Here is a 27,804-nt window from a genome sequence, read left to right as displayed (position 1 = left end):
GAAGGAGTCACAGCTGACGCATGTTGTACGACAAATATCAAGACATATCTAATGCGCGCGTTGTTGCACATTTTATTAAGCACATTCATGCTCTGGCGTCAACCTGTTGGCATCATCTCACAATGTAATAAGCAGATGGCACGCACTGTATGTTGTCAGAGCAAAGTACGAACACTTGCCAGGTCATGGATTCAACTCCCTAGTTAGCTGTTTTAGCAAGTTTAGCATTTAGCAGTACATTCTCGTGATGTCTAGCTCTCTGTTTTCTTTCCCTGCTCTTGTCCCTGCCTGATCAAGGCAAATAACCAAGTGTGTTTCCTCATATACCCTTCATCTATTTTTTTTTTCTCCCATAACAAGCGTGATTAGGCAGATGTTCTGAGCTGTCAAGAGCTGTCATATTTCAGGCCTGATTTATGACGACGCAGCACCTGCTCATATTCTGAGACCTAAGAGATGAGTGTGAGTGAAAGAGAAAAGGGGGGGGGGGAGGCTGATCATTTTGAAAGATGTGCAGCCTGTGCCGTGGTCTGCATGAGGAGATAAGTAGTTAGGGGGTTGGTTTATTACACTGCAGAATTTTAAGTGAACCATAACTAATCATCACCCTTATTGAGGCCTTTATTGATCCTACTTGGCATAGCAGAACACCGTCTTCCCGAATTAACAGGGGTCAACAGATAAACCGATAAATCACAGTGTGCATAGCCCATTATGAACAGCCTCCGCATTAAGGTTGGATAGGTAGGCTGATCACGCTTCCACGCCATACACAGCTCTGGGGGTTGGTTTTGAAACGCATTTTGAAACCTCTCTCAACAAGGTCTCAGTTTAATTGCTTTGGCAACCGCTGTGTTCTCATATGGCCAAACAAAGCGAACAAAAGGGAAAAGTGCTACAGGGTTTGGAAAAACTTCTCACACCCAAGTAGGTGTGAAAAATGCATTCCCTGTGTTGTTCGAATGCCAAAAGTCTGATGTTTTGTTGACCCATTCGTCCACCCCGACCTCCTCCCTATGCGGACATCAAACATATGTCATGCATATGACTGATGTTGTCTCTAACCACATTGTAGCAGCTTTAACTATTTCACCTTTATTCTTGTCTGTAGGTGTAAAACTGCTGGCACGCTTATAACAAAACTGATCTCGCCCAAAACAAAATGAATTTGTGGAACACATATTTGTGTGTGTGTGTGTGTGCTCGCTAGCTTTTGTATGTTTGTTTTTTTTGTGTGTTTTTTTTACACTTAATGCCACTGGGACTTCATTAAAATTAAAAAAGAAACCATAGCCAAGGGAGACTAGAAATAGCGACGACAAAATCTCAGAGCAGTAGCAATGGTGGTAGCTGAGGTGACTGAGCAACAAAGTCAGCAGGGAAGATGTGAGGATGTAAAGTCTGGTGGGTTGGTTTTAAAGAGGCAGGTCTCTTCTAACAAGCTGAGCCGCCGTATATTTAAATCACGACCTATTGGTTTCGATACAGAGACGTAAATAAGGACAATGAACACAACCGACTGTGCTTTCTTTTTTCTTTTCTTTTTTTTTTGAAGCCAGTTGTAGACAGATACACAGTGGGTGCACATTTAGAGCTTTCTTCTTTCCTGTATATCTTTGACTCACTGGATGGAACGAGGCACATGTGTAGAAGATGGCAGGGATTTGAATTGTAGTCGTTTTCGCTGCCTCTCGTGCTTGTATTTCGCTTGAACCTTCCCTCACCTCTTTTTCTTTCTCTCATACAGTATTTCTTCTAATAAATGCTCTTCCTGCATTTTTTCCCTCCCCTCCCTCCCCATCTCCCCATCTTGACTCTCTGTCTCCAACTTTATCTCTCATTCTCCGGAAAGGCGTAGACTCATTCGAGTCTGAGCTGTGCACAGCGGCCGTTTGGTAAATAAGTTCATCCTGCGCCTTAGCCAGGTCAGGGCCCAGGCGCTCAGCTGTACGAGCGTGTGTTACATTCAGGAAGCGGGAGGAGAAAGAAATTGATTGCCCCCTTTATGTGAGGGAATGAGAAAATACTGTACCAGCCTACACACACAGACACAAAGACATACTCGCACACTCAAAATCCTCCATTTCCAAGCAGAGAACTGCAGCTAAAGGCGCAGAGAAAATAAACGAATAGCTCTTTACAGTTTGTTTTCGTCAATTTGTTCATTCTGCTGTTGTCCTGATAAGAACAACGCGCTTGAAAAAGCGGGACAAGAGAAAAGTTGTTTGCTTCTGAAAATCCTTTGAATGGCTCTCCATTCGCTCCCTCATTCTCCCTTTTTCTTGTCATTTAACTGGTTTAAAGAAGCGATTTTCTCGTATTGAGCTGGTAAGGTGGGGTGTTGCTTTGTGAGCAGATGTTTTCTTTATTTCATGCTGGGCGTTGTATGATTGCAGCGAGATCAATAATTGACTGCAGTGGTCCCCTGAGGACCACTAACCAGAGATTAATAGAAGCCTTGTAGGGTTGCTTTTCTCCTTCAGATATTTTACCAGGTGTAACTGCTGCCCACCATTGTGTTTCTCAATTTATACTTTTTTTTTTGCAATGGCACAGTACATCGTCACTTCTGGACTCTCTGCTGTAAATAATCGTATCGACGGGCGAGGAAGGGAGCTTCTCTGCAACTGTTAATCAATGCCACACCGATCTATCGCCGCTCTCGACGCCTACACAACACACCTATAGCCTCAGCGCTGCGCATGGCCACAGTGAGAGAATTCGATTTTCAAAATTAGATTCTCGCCCCAGAGCATTTAGTGGAGGGGAAGTGATGGAGAGAACTGCACAATCGCACAAAAATTGAAACCTAAACACTCTTTTTTAAGAAAGTACCGCGAGGAGTTTGATATGGGGCCCGGTGGGGCCGGCACATGTGTGTTTGTACATATATAAACCACCTGTGTGCATGACAGAAAGTTTCCACACCCAGCCCGATGAGGCAAGCTGCTCTGTGCCGGTTGCATCACTGGCTGTTGCCATAGCAACCTGTCCCCTCACTGCGAAGGTCTTCTAGCGCAGCTCCACTGATAGAGAAGCTAAAGCCCTCTTATAGAGAGAAGGAGAGAAAGACAGAGAGATGAGAGGACTGTTAAAAGCCGGCCGGCCGAAGAGCACATCTGTATTACTTAGCGTCAGCTGAAAAGAAAGGCTCCCTTTATTAGCAAGTAAGTGGAAGATGTCCCCCAGGAGTGCTAGAGCGTAATGAATTTAGACTCATTCAACATTAATGCGATGTCGCTTCGATGCCACCGAGCTGTATCTCCCTCCATCTACTTCTGTTTCCTGATTTCCTGACAGTCAGTAGGTCATTAGTCAATGTTGAAGCCACCGTTTGCAGATTTAATCTGATCACGGCACAATTGGCTTCACCTGAACGGGTCATTCAACACGTTTGCCATTTGTGCGTCCGTGCCCCGGCCGTCCCGGTAATTCAGTCGCCATTCTTGTCACCCATGTAAAGTTCAGGACTGTTAATTATTCATGCACACCTTTCCTTCCTCCCTCGTTTCCTTTCCCCTCCAGCTGAAGCAAACCAGACTGTTGTGAAATAATTCAGAAACCGGACAGGTACCCCCCCCCCCCCCCGCCGCAGAGAATACTGTTCCTTCCCTAAAGTAGCCATTTTGAGTTTGTCAAGGCGATTCTGTCAAGCTTTATTGGGTCTGAACGCGTTCATGCTTGCCACGACAGTCCATTTCTCCCCTTTTCACTTTGTTTGAGGTAAATGCAACAAGGCAGCAAAACAATGAAACTGATAGAGCATTTCACCACAAACACAGGCTGTGGGGACATTTTCTTCACAGAGCAGAAACAATCTCAAAGAAATAAGAACTGCTGGTTTTGGGGCATATTTATTAAATCAGCGTGCGTCTGAATCTGTGCTGAGAAGCAAGCGACAAGCACAAAATGTTGCACAGATAATGTATTATATGATGAAATGTGTGTCTTTCATCCACCGTGCACGCACCATGGTAACCGTGTTGACTCCACGTGGTCTGCAATTTGGTCGAAAAAGAATGTGTTCATGTGCACGACGACATGTGCTTTTGATCCACCAAAGAAATCAACTGAAATGTGTATCATCTTAGTCCTGCCGAATCCAGTAGCATCAGAGGTGGCAATAGAGTCGGTGGAAAATTGCCACCAGAGAACTGCGCCAGACTTTCTTTCAACTCGTAAACCGTGACATTCTTTCACCGTGGCTTTAATCACAGCAGTCCGATCCCTCTTCCTTTCATAACCCGCTGAGGCATTGAGAGCATCCTTAAGGCTCCCACACTGTGTCATATTTAATGGATGAGCCGTCCAAACACGGGATGAAGTGTTACCTGGACGAGGCGTTTGCCTTGACAAGCGCAAACTGGACATGCTGTCTTTTCTCCCCAATGGGATTTTCTTCCTCAGCTTCCAACAGAAAAAAAAAAAAAAACATGGAAGTGAAGCTTTTAACGCTGCAGGGCTGGAGATTACCTTTCACACTTATATGGACCTGCGAGCGTGCACACACACACACACACACACACACACACACACAGTCATTGCGTTCAAAAAACACAAATCCATGCACAAAGAATTGCGAAGCGTACATTCATGCTGGAAATTACTTTAAGTGTAAGTGTGCTTATACAAAAGCGCACACCTTTGCGGGCACTTTAGGACAATTAGGTGCCTGCAAAGTCGTAGCTAACAAGCCCGAATGATGGAGCCGGGGTAAGTACTGTACTGTAGTTGCAATATTTTTTAACACTTTATGTTCTCTGCCGTATTTCTACAGTTTTTACAATATCAAGAAAATCCAACAGTAAAACAAAAAATATAGTATTAACGTTCATCCTTTTGAGATATTGCACAGCAGCTGTCAATAGCGAGCACAGTATAAAAACAGGGCGATGCAGCCAAGCTCTCCATATTGAGAGAGGCATTTATTTTTTATTATGTCCCCTGTCATCATCTGAGCTCAGCCTGAAGCTACTTTTCTTGTTTGGACACACCATCAGAGCAGACTGTGTTGCCTACACACACACACACACACACACACACACGCACACACATACACATACACATACACATACATACAAATGATTTATATACATTTAAAATCCACACTACTTCCACCAACCAAGTGAGAGGAAAGAATCTCCGAAGGTCATGCCTATTAGTCCCATTGGAACTGCATCGTTTTTCTCATTATAAGCACATCTGTTGTCTGTAAACATCTATATGGAGTTTTTGGTATTCTAGCACTGGAGGGTAAAGCTGTAATTTTGATATTTTATGTATAGCCATGCTGAAATGTTTTTTTTGTTGCTTAGGATTGTGGATAAACGTATCTGATGGTAATGTGCCTACCCCAGGGCAAAGTGGCTTGAACTCTTTTAATATATGTACATGGAAATATGCGTCTCAGACTACCTTTCAAAATCTGGCTGTTAAAACTACTGAGTGTGAGAAAAAAAGAAAACTAAACTTGAACTCGCTGTCTCGATTCTGGATCCTCTCTTTATAAATTGTGATCATGTAAGGGACAATCGGCACTTAGGGAATCAATATAGTCCAATTAATGCTAATACCCGTATGTTTATTGGTTCATTGTAATTGTTAAAAATGTAGGAGCTTATAAGACTCCTAAGACTCATAGAGCCGTCAACCGATGGGGGTAAAGCAAGCCCCAGGGGAACAGCGCTGGCTCTTGGTACTTTGGCAACAGTTACAGGACACGTGATGCCCCGGGGACCTAGACAAAGATCTGGCTGTGAGCATTTGTTGCAAAAGAACTGGCCGTAAAACTAAGAAGGACTTTTTCTGGGAATGACACACATTTAAACTTGAACCATTAGGTCTGACATGCACTCCGCGTCTGCCACTTTATTATGTACAGCTAGCGAAAAAAAAAACAAACGCAGTCTCGCAAAGTGGACCTGTAATGAATTCTACCTTCGTGGAGCGTATACAGTTTTTTTTTAGAGGCGTTGATTCAACTTCATGGCCATTTCGGATGCTGTAGTCGTGTGGCGTTGCTGAGTTGTAGCGCATTGTGCAGTTTGTCATTTTGGTGCTGTTAATCTGTGTGAGCAATTTGTCCGGTGGCAGCCAGAGAAATGCGGCACGGGCAGCTGGAAAGGAAGTCGGGGAGGCGTTTGTGGCATTCGGGGCAAGCGACTCATTGGAATGAACAAGCCGCATAAAAGACGCAAAGTAATTCTTAGCATTCATGCTGGCTGTTTCCTGGCTTGTTCCATAGCAACTTTTACTACCTAACTGCTTCCATTCTAAAATCAACAGGCCGTCTGTTTTAAAGCCATAAATCAAGAACCACTACATTTACTCAATCGTGCTAATGTTACAGCACAGTTGCGTGCGCTAACTTACATTGGCTTCCTGAGGATGACATTTGTTGTCTTTGTAAAGTAATGCCTATCTGTCTTCAGGGCATGTCCACAGGATCTTTTCGCGGTTTTTGTTATTGTGTCTACACTCCCAGGGGTCACCTGTCAATCAAACTGGGTCAGGGCCAGCGCTGTGCAAATTCGTAGTTGACGAAGTTTTCGTCTGGGGTGTGCTTTTGTTTTCAGCCACGGTAGATAACGCCGTTCATATTAACTATCAAGTGTTTCTTTCTTTTCGGAAGTGTCAAATATGCCTTTTTTCTCAAGTAGCAGGAGGATTTCCTGCAGGAAAGAGCTCCCAGTAGATAAGTATGCAGTTTGTACGCTCGGTCCAAAGCCTGCACTCGAAACCTTCACAACCCACAGCTCCTGTGTCAGTCTTTTGTCAGTTTCAGCTGAGCTCGAGGCTAGACTGATATTTTCTTGAGGAAAACATCGCAGAAGAGATCTGGTTACAAACTACTGCTGGCATTCGTGATTTCTTTTTCTCTCCAGGTGGTGTGTTCGCTGTGTTTGTAGTGTGAGTTGTCTCAGTAACAATATTAATATTATTGGTTTCATGACTATGACCAATATGCTGCTGTCACCTGTATTGTAAAGAAACCTTGCTGATACATTTTTAAACATCGAGAGATCCTTGTTTGGTCACCCGCAACCTCGGTCTCTTGTTTTTTTTTTTCCTGTCATACTATCAGACCCCCCCCCCCCTCTTGTACACATCTGACACAGTTCGATTGAATTTCACCTCTTGTCACTCTGCTCGCATGGCTTCGCCTCCAAGCCACCCACTGACACTGACATGCACAAACACACACACACACACACACACCGTGTGGTGTGAAGTGATGGCAGAGCAGTGGGCCAGTCATGACAAGGCCTTCATGCTAGCACCTGGCTGCTCGTGTGTGTGTGTGTGTGTGCGTGTGTGTCTGTGTGTGAGACACCTAATGCCTACACCTCTCACACACACACACACAGACACGCTGTCAGGAATACAGATGCATTCATGGATAGCTTCTCACATACACACACACACACACACACTCACTTCTTTTCCCCCCTTCTACAAAAGAGAGTGAGCTCAGGTAGCTGTCAGGCGCTCTCCCACAGGGAACAGTGGGCAAGTCAAAAACAGCCTCCTCGCCTGTCACTCCGTACACACACACACACACACACACACTCACACACACACACACACACTGTGCTTCGATGTGAGGAGAGAGACAGAATGAGATGCCTTGGGCAGATGCTGGACCAGTTGTCTATGCTGCACACAAAGAGTATATGTGTGTGCATGTGTGTGCGTGTTTATCAGACTGTCCAAGTGGACATTCCACCGTGTGTTTAGTCCTGGCCTGGGAGCCAGTGATAAGAAGTATCTGTGTGTGTGTGTGTGTGTGTGTGTGTGTGTAACATGTACATCCTCAGCAGTGACATTGGCTGTTCGCTCCTCCAACCGAGGAGTGGACTTGGATTTTTATGTGCTTTCGTCCATTGATTTACAATCAGGTTGGCTACCTGTGAGAGCTTGGCATCTCTTTTAACGCCCCCCCCCCCCCGCCCCGGTGCTGAGGCAAGGACGTCACGCCAGCTGGCTGCCAAACAGCCCTCAAAGTGGGCGCAGAGCCACAGCAGCTGTAGCTGCCACAACACGGGTCAATTACTCTCTAAGTTGATGCCGTGTACACACACACACACGCACACAGTTACTCCCTGTTTGCTTTGCACCTCTGACAAAGTTTACAGTTAGCTGTTTCGCTCTCGATCAAAGCTGAAAAGCCACTGGGAAGTTTGGGATCAAAGTCTTACGAGTTGCTGTTGCTTGACTTGTTTGTTTGGCCAACCTTGGTTTGCCGTCCCTCCATGTTTTCCCGGACGGTGGATCAATGATGTTTCAAAGACTGCGGGCTCTTCAGAGGATGAAAATAAACTGTCCACAAGACCGCGTATCAGCCTGCTGCCTGTAGATTGATTTTAATGTTGTTGCTGAGTTTTTAAAAATTTGAACACTGAGGCTTTTCCAAATTCTGCAATTCCGCGGCTCGGCACGCCCAGCAACACGCTGTGCTTGCTCTGCATGGGTGGACAGATTCTCCCTGAATGAATTGAGAGCATCTGTTTGCTTTACGCCGGGATCGCATTTAATCCCTGATGCATTTGTGTCGCTGAACTGTGTAGAGTTCCGCACAAAGACCCCAACGGCTGACGCATATTGAGATGAATCTGTTCACCCGTCCGCTGTTCAAACCTAAACTTTCTTTCTGTTCACCCGTGAAAACTCCACGGTTTGTGGCAAGACAGCTTTGAGCCACTGTAACTGGCCTGGGAAGTGTGAGAGAAAGCAGCATTCTGATCAGATGTTGTTATATCAATCCTAACACCTCCTTTTTTTTTTTCTTCCTGTCCGGCAGGCTGCAGAGGGATGCTGTGTGGCTTTGGCGCCGTATGTGAGCGTGACCCCGCTGACCCGGCCAAGGCTGAGTGCGTGTGCAAGAGAGTGGAATGTCCGTCCTTGGTGGCGCCTGTCTGCGGCTCGGATTCATCCACCTACTCCAATGAGTGCGAGCTTGAGAAAGCCCAGTGCAACACACAGCGACGCATCAAGGTGCTGCGCAAGGGACCCTGCTGTAAGTAACGTTACCTGCCGACCAACCCACCCACCTCACCTCACCTCACCTCGATCTCGTTTTGAGTCTGAAAACTGCTCTTTTTTTTAAACAAAAGGAAAATCATTTCAGATAAGTTCATGAGCTTTCAGTGCAAAGTAACTGAATTTGAATTTAAAATGGATGAAGTTGTTTACCTTGATGACATGTTGGATATGTGCTCGCCACAAACCTGAGCCTGTCGCCTGCAGCCCTTTTCAGCTGACTGTGGTTGTTCCTGTTTGTACTATTCCTCCCTGCAACATTTTCGACTGATCTGCCGACCAGATAGCACAGAATATCTCCATATCTGGTTGATTAGACCTGTTTTCATTGAAGAATAGCGCCGCTAATTAACTTGGTGACGAACGCGTTCCCCGTAACTATAAAAGCACCAGTTTGGCGGCGGAAAGCTTTTAATGTGAAGCCACAACAGCAGGAGGAGTTAACACAGCTCCAATGTGGCTGAAGGCCAATCAGTAAACAGTAAAGTAAAGTTAATATCAGAAAGTACAAGCAGGAGCCCAGGAGTGAAACGAAACAACAAACCGCTGAGATTCAGGAAGCTTTCTCTCTAGTCTCTCAACACGGACACACAGGAGTTTAGCTGCTGAGGACGCAGCTAAGAGGGGGAGACCGTCACGGGTCACGGGCTATCGAGCAAGACCGCAACAGCGTGGCCCAGGGCAGCCATCCCCTGCTGTGCGACAGTAGTGGAAAGGCACGCTTGGTGCGGCGCGGCTAAAGCGGACCAACCCGGACCGACCTGGACCGACCCGGTCCCGTGGAAAAGCCCTCAACACTTGTGGGGTGATGTGCCTTCTCCTGCCTCATATGAATATGAGACATAATCACGCCTTTTCAAATTTGAAGACGATAGGCGTTGAGCAGATTTGACATGTTCATCTGCTTCACTGTATTTATGAGATCAACACTCTCCAAAAACAGTGATATCATTCTTCGAAGACTTCTAGCATTAGCAGGGTTTTTTTTTTTTTTTTTTTTTTATGTCAGCGTGTGTTTTTTGAAGTGTTGCCATTAGTACATACTGGGTTTGAACGAACTGGAGGCCTTTGATCCCAGAAAGTCCACTGAATCTACAGTATTTCAGAAAGCAGTCCGACCCGAGACTAACACTCTCCATTAAACCGCTGTGAGAGTTGAATGTAAAAGCTGGGAAGTATAGGTGGATGAACTACTTAAAGCATTGGTGAATGTGGAGGCTTTCGATGAAATAACAGACACAGGACTTGGGATGTTTTGATCTTTGGGACAGAAGACTAGCATGGCTACAGCCAAACACAAAGCTGCAATGTCTCTGAGTGGCGTTAAATTGCTTGTCGTTGTCAAGTAAATGGATTTCTATTACACCCTGTCCTAATACAATCTTTATCCCCCCCAATAATAAAACACATACCCATTATGTCCAAGGTATTGTCTCTTCAATATGGCCTCGCTCCCAGCGTCACATGCACCCTCACAAACAAAAAGTGTGCCGCTCGCTGCTCCTATTGGTAGCCATCCAGTGTGTATTTTATCCCTCAGCCCCTGGTGGGTGCCTGTACTCCTGCTGTACCTCTCATTGCTTCTCTTTAGCAAAACGGGGGGAACAGCGGATTCCTGCCAAAGCTGCAACGTTGCCGCAGCCTCAGTAATAACTACAGTGTTTTGTCAGCGTCGTGCCCGCCTGCCAGTGTGGGCCCACTGCTAATTCCAGGGGTCTGATTACAGTGCCGGCTTGGACCTGGCACTAATAACGAGCTTGGTGACTGCTCACCACTGGCAGGGAGGAAATAAAGAGATAAAAAAAGGACAGAGAGAGGACAGGAGGAACAGAGAGTACCGTGGAGAAGCAGGGAATAATGTTGAAAGAGGAATGAGCTATGAAACATTTAGAGAACGAGGGGGACGCGCGAGCGAGTGAGGGAGCGACTGAGTGAGTGAATGGGTGAACAGAATACCAGGAGCAGATTAAATCCAGGGAGAGAAAGTAGTGCGAGTGCTGTAATGACGGTTTATGAAGGCTTTAAGGCCATCAGAAGCACCATAATTACCGCTGGCAACAACAGCAGGCAGTCACGAGGCAGAAAAAAAAGAAAGAAAAGTAAAAAGTAATAATAATGATGAGACTAATGATAGTATTGCTGATAATAGCTACATGCTCACCACCAGAACCAGACGCTTCTCTCTTATCACGTCACATCTGCAACAATGAGTCAAAAGCTGTGTTTTTCATTCCTCCGCTGCCTGCATCTTAAATAGGCCAATATAATTGATGCTAATGATAAGGCAATTTATATGTCAACTTTTTCATGTAACCGTTGAGTCTCCTCTTCCATTTCAAAGAACACGGATCCTTTGGGAGTGTAACTTGCAGACAACTGTGCTCTAGATGCTTCTTTATTTGTAAAAAAAAAAAAAAAAATAGTGCATGGTGTCCCATCGGGGTAGCCTTCCTACCTTATGTATTTGTTTTTACGTGTTACTGTAATAGATGAAGAAGCACACAACACAGGCGTCTTTGAAAAATGTGTTCAGCAAAGGGGGATTAGCTTGTTAACCCACCTGCCGCGTTTCCTCGTCTTTCGACCGCGTTACCGCTTGATTCGTGACGTCGTCAGCGCAAGCAATGCGCAAATGTTCAAATGTCAAAGCAATGAGAGCGGCAGACTAATTAAATGAACTCGCGGCAAGCCAGCCTCCCTCCAGCATATGGCCTTTCCTTCATGATCGTTCATACGAAATACCACTGAGGCGCGTAAGTGTCTTTAGAATTTCTGTATTACAATGATGTTATTTCAGAAATTTCATTATCACTGTGATAATGTCTCGCAGATGAGCTCGCTAGCCTTAGTGCTAGCTTGGCTACCCCGTCGCAGCAGTCCCGTCAGACCACTTCAATGAGGACCGTTCGGACTCAGCTGCGTTCACACATCCCGCCGCAAAGCCTGAATAGTTTACGTTCCAATGCGGATCATGTGGAATCCACCAGGACATGATGTGGGCAACCTTTGGGCTGAAATGGTAACTGCTGTGTGACTCTGACTGTGGCAGAGCACACTTGGCCACTTTTAGAGCCGCATTTGCAAAGGTTAAAGACATTCTTTTGATCGGTGGATGACACCGACGACTCAACCCCCGACTCCATATGTTGAATAAGCTGCCAGGTACTGCTTACAGGAATTGTGATTTCATTAAATGGAAAATCAAGATATTGTGTTTCGACTTTAAGTGACAAAAGAACATTTTTGCAGACCGGGGAAACGTCCGTTAATTCACTTCCTGTTAATTCTGCCATCTTTTCTTTTACCTGTACTATTTATTCTTTGTTGCATTGTGCGTTGCAATGAATGTAACGCCGGCAGTCACGGTCAAGTGTGCGCCGAACACTTAGCTAGATGTCACCTGTAGGTTTATTTACCTTTGCTTTTATTGCAACAGCTGTGTCGAAAGCTCCCACACGTAACAAAATTACTTTTGTCAATAGGCAGTGTGTAGCAGGGCAGCCAGCCAAAGAATCAAAGGGAGTAGTTTTATAGCGGAGTGAAAGGAAGTTTTAAGCCGCGGTTTGAGATTCGTCAGAAGACGCTTGTGTGTTTGTGTATGGCTGAATCGAAGGATGTTTTCGTTTTCACTTTGTATGTTCATTCAGGCACTGCGGAGGACTAGGTATAGTGCAGGATGGCACACGTGCATGTCTGCCAGGGTGTGTATGTGTGTGAAAGAGAGGGTGTTAGGAGGTCAGGGGAAGACGAGTGACAGGTTCTTATTCTCTTTCTGCCTCCAATAAATTCAGCCGGCACAGAGGGTCTGGACAGGTCACTCTGGCTGAGATTATGGAGTTGTCAGGACTGATGGAGGAAGAGAGAGGCGAAGATGGGAAAGAGGAAGAGCGGGAGGCAGCGCGAGAGGGGAGAGAGCTGCGGGAAGGAGAGCTTTTAACTTTAAGAATAGTGTGGGCGGTCGGATTGGTGCTTTTGTGCAGAGCCTCGTTTGACTCATTCGATTTGAATGGTGGGTTTTCATTGGGGTAAGTGAATTGGCTACCGTTCTGAGAAGCCGTCGTGTCCAATTCAAATCAACTCGGGAGTCTTATCTGGCACTCAGGAGTGCTGCCACAAAAGAAGTTTTTTTTTTCCTCGCAGATTATCCCTTTTTTTTTTAAAGAGACTGGAGTTATATGGAGCATGTTGTTAGCACTAAGTACAAGTCTGAGGCGCGGGGTATGTTTTTGCAAACAGGAGGGGGGCGCCAGCCAGCGGGTGCCGAACATCTGCAGGATGCTGACACACTCTACATTTCCCAATGTAAGCATTGTGGTGCTTACTTAAAGCAAGACTGTGTCACTTGAAAAATTGAAACTTCTTAAATTTGCACCCCTGTAACTGACATCAGTGAGTATGTTCATGACTTCATGGCCCTTCTGCACTAATGGTACATGCACACTGCGTCTTTCATTTACCGTTACCCTGTTAGCTGTCTCTACGTATTGCCGTAACGCTGCGTTTGTCTTTAATGTTCTTTGGTCAGTCAACAGAATATGCACACATCGTTATCTGCCTGTGTTAATGGGAAATTCCAGTTTCATACCAACTGGAGTAGATTGGCAACTTTGCTGAAACAAATGGATGCATGAGCGGTCACGTGATCAGACAGGTTTGTATGCAATGAGGATTTTTACCAACGTATTGCACATGTAACTCCAAATAAAGTGGCTTGTTTACAACCTGGACTCTGACACACACATTGTTGAAGCAATGTCACCATGTTCCCAGTTCTCCACTACCGACAGATACTCCAACTCTTCTGACTGCACAGCTCAGCTTAGCTCAGTTTGGCATTGGGGGGGAGGGGGGGGGATGACATGCAGCAAAGGGCATGGGCTGGAAGCGAACCTGCGATAAGGACTCAGCCTTAGTAAATGGTACGCGCTCTACAAGGGGAGCTACCAAGGCGCCTCGAAAAGTCCCATTTAACCGAATTCATTCAGCACCTCGCTCATAACTCTGAACTGGCTATTACAACAGTTAAGTGCCATGGTAACAATGTAAGTTCCCTCCCGGGGGCAGGACAAAACGGCCCACACGTTGTTGAGGCGTGGGCGCTTAGTTGCCCCCAGTGCTCCGCTTTAATATTCACATAACCTGGCCCTTAATGGTCCATACCGGCTCCGCGCCAGCTTCTTCATTATCTGCCTTTTGCTCCAGATGGATGGATTTAGGATGGGTGGGGTTACATTTGTGGCGGTCAAGTGAAACTGGCGGTGAGCAGATAATGGCCTCTGATATTATCGAAATTAAAAGGAGAAGCCGCGTTTAAATTGGCCCAGCAGGAGTGCCTGATAACAACACAGGGCGAGGAGAAGAAGAAGAAGAAGAAGAAGAAGATGGGGGAAAAAAAAAAAGGCGGTCAGTTAAGAAAAGAAAGAACTCGGAGGCAGAGAGGGAAAGAGAGAGAGAGAGAGAGAGAGAGAGAGAGAGAGAGGAACAGCCGGCAGAAGCACGTTCTGGTTCAGAGAGACAAGAGACATTTGAACAACTGTGTGTACGTGTGTGGGCATATTACTGTGTGTGTGTGTGTGTGTGTGTGTGTGTGTGTGTGTGTGGGCATGCACACGCTACAATCAGCTAGGGAACGTGCACTGTGTTGGCTCTCCTAATATTGAACTTGGAGCAGAGTGGTAAATACACTCCCTTTCCCAGAGAGAGCCACAGAAGTGCTGCAGAACTCATCTTGTGTGGCCACTCTAGTGGAACATGGAGTTTTTCTTTCTTTTTTTTTATATATATTCTTTTTACTTTTTTTTTTTTTTTTTTCTTGAAGGACTGCAACAAGTAATGCAAAGAAGTGGAGTGTGTGTGTGTGTGTGTGTGTGTGTGTGGGTGTGTGCGTGTGAGTGAGTGAGGTGACTGGGGTTTGAGAGAGTGATCAATGGAGATTGATTTTGTGTGTGTCTGCATGTGCTTGTGTGTGTGTGTGTGTGTGTGTGTTCTTGAGAGTCGGCCATAAGCACGGCCCGCTGCCTCCTACTCTATCAGTCCACTCTCCACTCTCTCTCTCTCTGTGTGTGTGTGTGTGTGTGTGTGTGTGTGTGTGTGTGTGTGTGCCTTGGAGAGGGGCTTTATCTCTCCAGCACCGACAGACTCTTGTGTCCTCACAGTGAAAGGAGAAAGGCATCAGTACTCCACACCTGCTGCTCTGTCTGCTCTAACATACCGCAGCCAGCACCAGGCGGATGTGAACCTCTCCATCTTAAACTTAAAGCGTGTGGTGCAACTTGAGGTACTCAGTTATAATCTCTATTGAACATTTCAGAGCTCCTCGGGGATTTGATGCACTCATTTGCTGTATTTATTCCTTGAAAGGATCAGACCTGTCTCGTGTAACTAATTCACATTTGCAAATAAGTTCCGTAGGAACCATGCTGGCCGGATGACGCATTTCTTAATGAGGAACTATTTTTATTGAACATTATTGAAAATGTTCACTGTGTTTGGATTTCTTTTCCCTCCAATATCAACTACTAAAGCCCGATTAATAGTTTTTATGGTTATGCTTTGAAAACTCAAAGCACTGGGTTCATGTTTGGAAAGATTGTGGTCTTGTGGTGAAATATTTTTTTTTACCAAAACCATGATCTGTGGCTAACGTTAGCCAGTGTTTAGTAGCCTAGACCTCACAAAAGGTGGGATGCAAGACGCAAACCCCCGGAGTGAATGTAATCCTGGCAACAATTATGTTTCCTCCTCAATGTATTCGCACATTACACAACATTTAATGGCACTTATATATACTTAATATGAATTGTATTGACTGTGCTATTTGCGTATGACCCTGATTTGGATTGCGGCAAATTAAAGGAAAAACTGAACAAACGAGTGACGCATTTTGACGGAGGACTGTTCGTCCCTCCGGTTCCCGTATGACGGGGAGCAGTGAAGCTACTCGTGGTGGAACGACACCTTACAGAAACAGTTCATGCTGGTGTTTCCGTTGGTTTTCCTCCAACGTGCGTGAGGCATAAGTGTGAGGTGTGTGTGTGTGTTCTCGGCCTTTCACGCGCTCTTTTACAAATACTGAGGCTCTGTGAGGTAGCTGAAAAATCTATCTGAAAATAATTTGGTACCCCAGTCAAATGGTACACTTCATCTCATTCGCCTGCTGTTTTTCACTCTTTTCTTCTCTGAGCCATTGTTGAGAGAAGGCTTTCTCCCAGAGCTCGTTTCCCCAGCTGCACCTTTTTTGTCTTTTCTCTGGTGCTGGTCTGGCTGGTGGTTGAGGATGTCGGGTAAAGCCCTGATTTATCCCCTCGTAGGGCCCAAAGCTGGCTGGGAGGGAAGGTTTCAGGAAAAGCCTTCCGTTTGCAGCAGAGCTGGAGAGTCAGGTGGTGAAAACCAAGCTCTTTCATTCCTCCTTTACCCCCACATACCCCCTTCCCCTACCACTTCCTCTTCGTCCTCTGCCTCTGCTTCTCTTTTTGCTCGTGCTCTGACAGTGTCTTTTGTTGCCCTGGTGACATGCCCGGTTGCCCCCGGTGACAATGGACTGGTGGTAATGGCTGTAGATGGTGGAGATGACTTTTGGCTTTGCCAGAGCAGATAACAGTGTTCTGCGCAGTCTAACTGACGATTATTCCTCTCCAGCTCTGCACCTTTCCCCCCCTTCTGCTTTCCTTCTTCTCCTCCTCTGTCCAATATTCCTTCGTTCCCTCGTTTTCTCTTTTCCCTCTCCCCCTCCATCTCCCTCCTTGGTTTTATCCTCCCTTCCTTCCTCACTCCACCCTCCTCTTCTCCCTCTCCATTGTTCTTTTCCTCACTTCATCTCTCTTTTTATCCCTCATTTCCTGCCTCCCTCTTCCCTTCTCCTTCCTCTTTCTTTTGAGTCCATTCCTCCTCACGTCTGTCTCATTTCACCTCTCCTTCGTTTGCTCGCTGTTCGACCAGCCAAAAATAACTCTGTCACGCTTGTACCGCTTCTTACTTCTTTCTCTCTCTCCTTCACTTTTTTGCCTCTCAGTCCCTTCCTTCTTTTCCATTTGCCTCTTTAAGATTTTAAGTCAAAATCTCTCTCTCTTTCTTGCTGCTGCTCTCAGTAGCAGTAACATGCATGCACACTCACACACACAAACGCAGAGAGTGATCAAATATTTCTGGGGTGATTGCTGAACACATTTATGTGCATGCACACACACACACACACACACAGGGCGAGAGGTCATTGTAAATAACTCGCTTTTCGTGCTTTCATTTCCCTGGGGCATTGACTCTTGCTTGGTATTCATAACCATAACATGCAGAACCTGACAGAGTGACTGTGTGTGTGTGTGTGTGTGTGTGTGTGTGTGTGTGGGTGTGTGCTGGTACTGTATTTATACCCCTATGCATGTACACATAGGCATACTTAGTGAAATATACACACACTCTAGGCATTTTGCAAACGGATAGATTGAAAAATATACATTCTTGTTATCGTTGTTCACCACACACACACACACACACACACACACACACACATATAAAGAGATGATAATGGGCTTTGCTGGAATCCTCTATCCATCTTTACTCCCTGTTCCACTCATCTGCTACCGCTGATACTTGTAAGACAAATCCTGTCTTCTTCATATCTCTCTCTCTCTCTCTCTCTCTCTCTCTCTCTCTCTCTCTCTCTCTCTCTCTCAGCGTTCACCCCTCTAAAACCTGCAGGCAAAACACTGATTATCTACACACACACACACACACACACACACACATCTATATTCACACACACCTGTTTAATACCAGACAAGGGGTTGTTTTGAGACTTTTTAATGTATTTATGCGTTTGGCTTCTCCTGAATAATACATCATTATTTGTTATTTTCCCTGCGTATACTTTGGGAGAGATGGAAAGGAGTGAAAATAATAAAAGCAGGATGGTGTTGAAAATATGAGGATAACTACCAGCTCAGCAGACAATAGTGGATATTTTATTTTATTTGTGCGGAACAAGAATAGGCGACAACTGTCAGGAGCCGGATTTCTAAAGAATATCTGTTTGTCTCTCTATTGACTTGGTTTATATGGTACGTGTGTGTATATATATATATATATATATATATGTGTGTGTGAAGCTGTCACACAATGCAGACACATGTCCTCACATTAGCCAAACTTTCTTTCTCTAAATGATGCTCCAGTCAGTGACTGTATCGACATGAAGAGACAAAGGAGACAGGCTTGTCTGTACACCAAACAAAAGGCTATTTGCAGCAGTTCATTCACTTAAGAGTTTATTCATAATTTGGTTTGAACACGATCTACAACAATGTTTAACAGTAACAAAAATAGTTTAACGTCTTACACATGTATCTTTATCTTCACTGCACTTTTATACTCAGCGCGTTTCGGTGCACACACAACCACGCCTGCCTTGCTACCTATTTGAGGACGGTCCATCGACTGCAGTCACTCCCCAGAGTCCTGCTGCGTTCACATTGTGGCGGCAGAGGGCAAATTAGACGGCCCTTGCTTGCAGTGGGAGATTGATTGTAAAATCCACCACAGCTGATTTAAAATGAGCAAACAGATGTTAAACTTACAAAGCTTTTGCCTTCTTCCTATTTGGGAATGAAAACCAGGTGTTGAGATAATAAGCCGCGTGGACGTAGTCGCGCGTGTGTGTGTGTGTGTGTGTGTGTGCGTGTGAATTAACTCACATTGTCTTCTCTTCTCGAAGCGAAGATGAAGCAGTGCAGTGGTTATTGATCCAGGTCATCAGGACACAGAGTTCTGCTGGTGTTCATGTTAGCGATCTAATGAGTTTACACCTGGGTTAGAATGTGAATGTGGTTCACTGAGAGGAAGGAGACAAACCCAGCAGTCTTTTGCCCACCGGACTGAGAAATGCTGAAGAAGAAAATATTAGCTGTAAGCTATATTGGCTATATTAACTTTTTCACTTGTGTGTTGTTTTTTTTTTTTTTTTTTTTTTGTCTAGGGCTTTGTCTGAAACCGATCTCTATTTTCTCTATAGTGCAAGATATAATGAGACTATAACTTCTACTGAGCAATTGGCAACTACAGATGGCCCGTTCATTTCCCTTCGTTTCCCATGATCCTCTTAAGTCAGTTGCTTTCACTGACAGGGAAAGAAGTCGGTGACCTTGATGAGGAGTTGGGAGGTGTGCGGACTGTTGCCTCCAGGCTTCTCCTTGTTGTTGTCTTGTGTGCACCCCAGTTGGTGACAAATAAATTGCATTTCCTGTGGCTGCTTGATAATAAAAGCACAACCTGTGGTTCGCCAGTTGAGCGCTTTTAATGTTTCCGTCGGCAGCAACTGACTCGAGCTCAAATGTGTCTATATAAGCATAAATGAGATCAAATTTCACACAGTGACAATGAATTACACCCATGTGTCATTTCTTGTGAGTCTCGTGTGCGTGCGTGGGCAAGGAACGCCCCCCTCCAGCAATGGTGGACTCTAACAATGAAAACCTCTAATATAAAGAGGTAATAATACAGAATGAAATACATTTAAATGGGTATTTCTGGGAGAAAAAAAAATGCTCACAATAAATAGTAATAACAGTGAAAATCTTAAGGATTCTGACTTTAAAATGATCCACTGGAAAAAAAGAGAAATAATAGATAATAGAAAAAAAATCACACAGTCACACAAGCAAGACAATGCTGTTTCTCATGACACTGAATAGGTCAGTTTTATAGTGTTTATCAGAATCACTTGACTGGCGATGCTGACCATATGACTTATTTTCTCTGGCAACAATGTGAATTGAGTTTGCTTTGTTTTCCCCCTAATCACATTAACTTCATTCTAACTTTGTGGGGCCTGTGAGGACAGGCCAATATACCTTTATATCTCCCGAAAATGTGTTTGTTTTCTAATAGACACACACACACACACAGCGCCTGCCTGCAGTAATAATGCCTGCCAGAAAAGGAAGAGAATCAATCCAGGTTATTTTCATCTACTATTTGCTCTGAATAAATGTCAGTCCTCTCCCAGAGAGGCGTATCAAAATGGCTTAAATGAAATATGTTTCATGTTAAACAGGGTCCTATATTGCAAGGCTGAAATGGGCACGCTTATTTGATGGGTTTGTCTGATTGGAGTGTGTGTGTGTGTGTGTGTGTGTGAGAGAGAGAGAGAGATAGCACGTTGGTCATTAACTGGTGTTTCTGCATTTGCTTACAAAGAGACAACTCCGTGTTTTCCACAGCTGTTGCTGATGTTGGACATGCAAAAGTCATGGCTGACCATTTACAGCCAAGCCATGAGCTACTATATCAGCCGTGAGCAGTTCAACCAAGTAGTGGTCTCGCATAGCCAGAGCTCTCTCCACACTTCAGAGGAAGGGTCTGGCTCAACCCACTCTCATTGTGGGGTTAGGGCAAAAAAAAAAAAAAACGCTCTGGCTTGTTTGTATTTCTTTAAACCAATCACAGTCGTCCTGGGCGGCACTAAGCCCGGGATGCAGATAGTTGAAGGGGAAGAGAATTCCCGACTGAAATAGCTGAACATCTGGTGAGTCAGATTAACCAATTTAAAGATGTTGCCTTCTCTTATTGCTTCAGTTTAGCAGTTTTTAAGAATCCTGTAGAGTTAATAATAATGATAATAATAATAATAATAATAATAAATGATAATTGCTCTTATATCTGTTAGTAACATGAACTGTTGAGAGATAAAGCAGATTTGTCAGATTTCAAGCGCTCGTCTTTGAGCTTATTATGCATTCATGTGGAGTGCGCGTTGATGCTGTATGTCCTCATACAGATGTGCCTTGTGTCTCGTGCTGAGGACCGAACCCTACTGTAACTGACTTTTTTTTAGCAGCTCTGAATAGCATATTGCGCCCAGCGGCCATCGCTCATTAGCGAGTGTCGGTGGCAAAGGCCAAGTATGATTAGCCAACGCTCCGCTGCACATCAGTGCTGATTTTGGCTCCCCACCACCACTGGCTCCCGTTAATCAGGAGCTAATGAAAGGAATTTTGTGGCATATGCGCCACTTAGCCCGCATGAGTCCTCGTGCTTCTTTCTGGGGCCAGGGTGACATTCGGAATGCATCGCTCTCCGACGTTAAGTTCGTTGATTTTAAACACGGCATCTTTCTGTTTTCATTTTGTTGTCAGCTTACGCGCATAAAGGTGCTTTGTGCATTGGATTTATTCGGCTTTTAAACTATTACGCACACTGAAGTCATTTCTCCTCCTCGCTCCTCTCAGCGATGCAAACATTTCATCAGTGAGCCACAGCTGCGGTGTAAAAACGTTTGCCGTAATGCTAAATATGCTAACTGGGTCTAACAAGTCTCATCTCACTGCACTCGATCCAGGGGTGGCTGGTGTAGAACTCAACAATTTAAAGCAACATAAATGCATTATTGATTATGTGTGATCCTGGCCTTAAAGAGGTAAACAAACGAGCGGTTAATAGCATCTCCGCCTGCACTCCCCAATTTATTTTGGCACTAAGGTCTTCTTTGTTGCTTTCAAAAGGCCTCAGCCTTAATCCAGGAGACACAACTCTTGGTACAAGCACTGACAGCTTTCCAATAGGTAATACTGACTTTTTCCCGTACGCCATTAAGGTGACAGGGAGGCCCAGAGGTTAAAGAGACTGTCCATCAGCTTGTGTTGTCTGGCTTTTCTTGTTATCTTTTATCTCTTTTAGCTTGCTTATATGGATTACAGGTCTGAAGTGAAGTGAGTTATAGCACTTTAACTGTGTGGATGGTTTGACACATGATGTATAACCATCTGGAAAGTCCTTCAGCGAGACGCTGAGGTGCACTTTCACACCTGGCTTAAATACATAAGTCCCAATCCAGGATTATTCCTGCAGCTTTTTGACAGGGTGTTCACCATCGCTGCTTTATTTTCACACACAACAGTCCTTCCATCCACTACTTGCTGATTTTACAACAAAACACATCATCATCGCCTCTGTTTTGTTACCACAAAGGACATTCAGTATTTTAAAGCCACACTAATCAGTGTTTTTATATTAACAATGCAACAAATGACTACATGTAACGTGAAAGGTGTCCCTCGTGCAATGATCCCTCAAAGAATTATCACCCAAACTCTCCCAGTTCCCCTCAGCTCTACAGCTTTTTAACATCTTTCAGCAAATCGTTTTGGATTTTTACGGCCCTCAAACGTTCACTCTCGGCGCGTTAATCAACCCCATTTCAAGCAGCAGCAGGCAGCTGTTTTTAGTGAAAAAGCTCTGATAAATGACTGTGTGCTACCTGCCCGGTATCAAACCAGAGGCAGAGTTAGTGCCAAGATGGTGAACATAGTGGAGCGTGTGGGCAGCAGTAGGACTTCATGGAGACCAACACAGAGCTAAAAAAAAAAGAGATGTAAATATTTACTTCATCAGGTGGCTCCTAATGAATCTTGTGCGCTCTGTATTTGCTAGATGTGGAGAATAGCACAACTTTATAAGCTGATAATATTCCAGCGCTGTGTTAACAGCTTGTTCGGCTGCCCCCATGTGGCAAAAAAATAAATACATTTCTGCTGCTATAACATTTTGTATTTGACTATTTCCTAAATTTACCAAGTGGACAGACAGTCGGGAGACTTCAACACCACCATGATTTATATTGGGGGTTTTTTCTTGGGGGGGGGGGGGGGGGGTTGTAACCTCTCTGGATTTAACAAACTCTCCAACTCTCCAATCTGGCCTCAGTCTCACCAGCTGCAGGCTTGCTACTCTGTAGTTGACCTCTGACCTCCCTACAGAGGGGTAAGAAAACTGAGGATTTTATATAATTACGTTCAGATTGTTCCGATTTCCACACGTACGATAAGATGGTTACGACAGTGTTCTCTGCTGCACGTGGTTTGCTTCAGAGAAAGTGTCTCTGAATGTGTGTTTTGATACGCTCTGAGGTTTAACTGAAGAATTTAAGTGTTTGTTGTTGTTGTTTTATTGTGAGACTGTGCGCTGTCCTTTCAAAGACCTGAACATCTCTGTCTGTGTTTGTCATAAATGCCACATCCAGACAATTTAATCCCGCTCTGCCTTCTTTTCCGTGCAGTCATAGTCAGCACAACTGCAACTTTTAAGCATGAGATATCTGCCACTGGAAAGTGACAGCGACTCATTGAGGCCTAAAAGCATTGCAATATTTGAGTATTTTATCATCGGCCCCTTGTGTTTTCCTTAAACATTCATCTAGGCCGGACAATAGTAGAGTGCAGCAATTAAATCCATTGTTCTTGGTCCCCTTAAAGGTTTTTTTCAACCAAATCTCAGACATTTGGGTTCGAATCTGCCCAGACAAACACTGTCCAACACACACTCACACGCCACTGCTTTTTCGCTGCGAGTGTGGCCAGCAGACTGGAGTGTGATGAGGACTTTTTGTCGTTCATTTTCCGTTCTCAAGGGTAAAACAGCAAAGCGTGTAAAAGAGAGCAACAGCTGCAGTTCAATGGAGCTCTTTGAAGAACTACATCAAACACGGAGAATCATCTTCCAGCCATTGGCCTCACAGTAGAGAGAGTGAAGGGAGAGTGTGTGTGAGTGTGAATATGAGTGTGTGGGTGTGTGTGTGTGTGTGTGTGTGTGTGTGTGTGTGTTCTGACAGCATGTTGGAGAGGTGTGTAGGACTGTTAATCCTTTGGCCTTCCCTCAGTCCCTGCCTCCTGCTCCTCATCACTTGGTTCGGGTTGTCTGGCTGCACATTCTCATCTATATTTGGTTGTTGGATGTTGGTCCGTATTGATCTTGTCTGTTAATCTTGTTTATTTTCTGACCGTTCCATATGGCCTTTTTCTTGCTCCCATTCCGACCCTTTCCCTTATCTCACTTCCACACATTTCTCTCCATACTACCTCTGTACTTCTCAACTTTAATCCTTCCCTTGCTTGCTCTTTGTTCAAACCACCCACACGTTGTTGTTTTTTTTTTTGGTCTGGTGCTCATTATTGTGGTCTTCCTGCATTTCACATGCCAATCAAATCTTACTTTGAACGGCATAATTTTCCTACATGCATGGACTCTGACACTTTGTTCGGAATCGCTCCACTCATTGAGTATTCCCTGCGTAATAAACGCTCAATATTTTTTTTTATGGCACTATACGCTGCATGCTTTTTACACTTTCACACAGAATTCTGACGCACGGCACATTAGGCGGCAAATGGGGAGTGATTTTGGACACAGCGTGACCGTTTAGGACAGCACAAGGCTTTCACGTTCTAGCTAGGTTGGATTAGCATTGAATTAATGTTATGGGCTAGCAAAATTGGCTATGTTGTAGAACTATACTTAAAAGGAACATGTTTTGGGGGGAATTTTGTTAAAAAAAGCTGATCTTTAAGAGAGTGAAATTGACCAATCTCACGTCTGTATGTTGAAGCTGCCACAAAAATGAGGCGCTTTTTCACTGAAAACAGCTGCAGGAAATTACATTGATGAGACTGCTGAGACGGAACCAAACAGTCGAGCGATCCCTTCCACGTTGCATGTAGTAATTTGACCTTTTGAACATATATATATATATATATATAGCTTTAAGTACGGAACTGGAGTTAGGACCTTGACTGAGTGTTTTATTGCAAAATGTCTTCTCTTTTTCTGCACTGCTCACGTGCAGCATTTTCTCACATTTTCTCACATTTTCTCACATTTTAACTAAATTCCCTCATTGCCGTTTTCCTCTCTGTCACATTCTCCCTCTTTTTGGCTATCTTTCTCCCTCTCTTCTTCTTCTCTCTCTCTCTCTTCTTCGTCTCGTGCTGGCGATATGGGGCGGGAGGGGGGGGGGTTCTTGATTAGAACACACACTGCCAAGTCCCCCCACATCGCATCATTGCATTTGATTAGCTCCAACCCCCTGCTCACTCCCTTATCACTTCCAGCACAACAGGAAGCACCCCGCGCGCACACACACACACACACACACACACACACACACACACACACACACACACACACGTATACATATCACAAACTCACTTGCAGACTTATCTAAACTCCACGGCTGCCTGCAAACGTGCACTGGCATACATGAACACACACAATCTCCACACACACACACACACACACACACACACACACACACATACACATCTGGGCTACTGCTGGTGCAGTGGCGGCAGGGCATCAGGTAAAGCCTGCATGGCACTGACAGCTCCCTGTCCCTAATGAAGCATTAATAAACTGCAGCACAAAACAGTGGATCAGAGAGCAGCAGAGCTCCCCACCCGCCTGGCTGTCTGCTGGCTGCCAGGGGGAGAGATGAGAGGGGAGAGGATCACTGTAATCCCCCATCCTTCAAAACCCCTCTGCCCCACTTTTCAGGGAGACATCACCTCCCATCACCTGCTCTTCAGTATTGCGCTGAAGGTTCTGCGCTTTTCAGTTTGCACGAGTCTAATGTCGACGTAATACTCCATAAAAGAGACCTTGCATAATTCAACTAACACACAGTAACCACGAACACTCCAGCAGCTCTGCAGTGATGCAAACTATGCAGCTGCAGATTCAAATGTTATTTTCTCTACAGTTGTCAAATATATTCTAATATGATAATAAATGTAGTTTTAGTGAAAAAGGTATGCATAAAAACCACTTCATTTTGAATGTAGCAAGTTGTGTCCACTTGTTTGCGGGCGTGGAAGAGTGACTGTAGAAAATCACATTTTTCTGCAAAGGGAATTTTGTCAATTTGAGTGCTTTGGCGAGTTTATTTGTCCCAACAGACAATTCAGCACTTAACTGCGAAGACAATAGGTGTACAAAATCACCAGGAACCCTTTGGAATGAGCACAAATCCTTCGTGTCCATTTCGCGTTGACTTCATGCGCAGTCAAGCTGCCTAGTTTTGCCTGAGCACACCTTGAAAGTAAGCACTGCTAATCAGTCACTTGCCAGTAGCCGTTTTACCTGTGCAGCTACAGTACAGGACATCGCAGCCACTGTAATGTCTGTCCCACTTTGAAACCAGATTTACACCACGTTAAAGCCCAAACTTACAGAGGTGTTCGTTGTGTTGCTCCTGATGTGTGATGGTGTGTACCCAAGAACGGCCGCAGCGCACGAATTCACAATTAGGCACGCAGGTAGTCCAGTCACAATACGTCCCCGACTGGCAGACAATGCCTGCCCTCTGATTCAAATGAAGCAAACCTGCTGAGCGGAGATATTCCAGGAGGCGTAGCCATTCAAATGCTGCCTGCCTTTGATTACGAGAATTGGAGCAATTGTTCAGTAAAAAAGAGCCAATCAAATCCAGGTCCAGCTGTGATGGACTGACAAGAATGAGCCCCAAGTGCTTTTAAGAAATGCAGTATCGCAAATGTGAATAAGCCAACATTTAGTGTCCTTCAGAAGTCTATTTCAACATACATGTAACTAAATAATGTTCTTTTAATTGGGCCCCAGAATGCCGGCTGTTCTTTGGCGTGTCCTCTCCTTCCCCCCGCCCCCCCCCCCCCCCCCCGTCGTAAGCTAGAGATGTCATCTCTCTCTGTTTGCGCTGGAATGCCGTTGCTTCGGTGTCACTTTGTGTCTTCATCTCTCGGTCTATCTGTATCCTTATCTGCCTTTTTCTCTCATTATCCTTGCCGTCTAAACCTCGCTGAGCTTTACTCCAGCGAGGGAGATCTAATTGGCAGCGAGGATCATTCTAATTTAGCAAAGCCAGCTCTGCTGACTTTTTCAGTTCCCTGCTTTCTCCTCTTTCTTTTTTTTTTCTTGTTTTTTTTTGCCACCTTTCACATGATAATAATGAGAAAATATAAGCAAGGACTCCCTGAAGTTCGCTGTGGTGAGTGTGTATTTTTTCATGTGGGCTTGTTACACCGATCACATTCACCCAGGCAATTTGCCTGCTTGTCTGAGTCTGAGAAGGGAGGCTTATCTGCACTAACGCCCCGTCGAGGCTGTGCTTCGTATCCAAATCGGCCCCCGTTAGCATTCAAATCAAGAGCCCCCGCCTCCCCTTCCTACTCTACCTAGCTCTCGCGCCCCCTTACTATCTCCCCCGCCCCTCTTTGCCTGTCAACACGCCAGCCTCGCTCGGAGGAACAGAGAGAGAGAGAGAGAGAGAGAGAGAAAGCCCGGGCTATTATTTAATGAGATCAAGAAGCAAACAGGGGCCCCTCTCTGCGGGAGAGCAGGATCTGAACTGGGCTTCTCCCTCATCTTCCTCCTCTTCCTCGACAGCTGCGGCTGCCGCGTCCACCTTAACAACCACCATCTTACGGAAACGGTAAGCGCTCTGACAAGGTGCTTCTTGTTGTCAGGACACACACTGCCCATTCCCAACAGAAGGTGCATCAAAACAGTATGGCTTTGAAAGGTTATTCCCACTAGTACTGCATGCTACATACCAAGAGCCCAAACCATTTTATACGTGCAAATTGTGTAGCGAGTGTAGCTTGTTTGTAATTGCTGCTGCTGCGATTTAACATGACCTTTTACCTGCTCTGGCAGTTACAACAAGGTCATTACTGCTGTGCTCTTTCCAACAGGTCATCAGTGTCTCATTGTTCGTATGATTAGACAGAAATTAGGGGCCAAGTGTCACAGTCGCTGTCTGGTCCACATTGACTGCCAATGGCTCACACTGACTTCAGTCATTTTCATCAGTCTCCCTTAGTGAGAGCTGTAATTCAGTAGTTTGTTTGGAAGCTACTTGTGAGGTATCTTGTCATAAATTCGGTCTAGAGTCAGTTTTAAAGTTCCTGCCGCAATACAGCACAACTATAAAACCAAGAAAAAGCAGTGTTCGTTAACACGTCTAAC

General features: G+C 45.0%; 1 protein-coding gene across 1 annotated transcript in view; it reads left to right on the top strand.

Annotated features, from left to right (window-relative positions):
* Positions 1 to 27,804, top strand: part of agrn (agrin) — a 235,893-nt gene that overhangs the window by 126,742 nt on the left and 81,347 nt on the right. Inside the window, exon 5 of the mRNA XM_070910328.1 lies at positions 8,801 to 9,016. Coding sequence (XP_070766429.1) covers positions 8,801 to 9,016 — 216 coding nt within the window. The remainder of the gene's footprint in view (positions 1 to 8,800; positions 9,017 to 27,804) is intronic.

Source organism: Enoplosus armatus, chromosome 8, assembly GCF_043641665.1.
Source record: "Enoplosus armatus isolate fEnoArm2 chromosome 8, fEnoArm2.hap1, whole genome shotgun sequence".
Taxonomy (NCBI): domain Eukaryota; kingdom Metazoa; phylum Chordata; class Actinopteri; order Centrarchiformes; family Enoplosidae; genus Enoplosus; species Enoplosus armatus.
The sequence above is the reverse complement of the archived record's forward strand: the minus strand, read 5'-3'. Positions and strand labels throughout refer to the sequence as shown.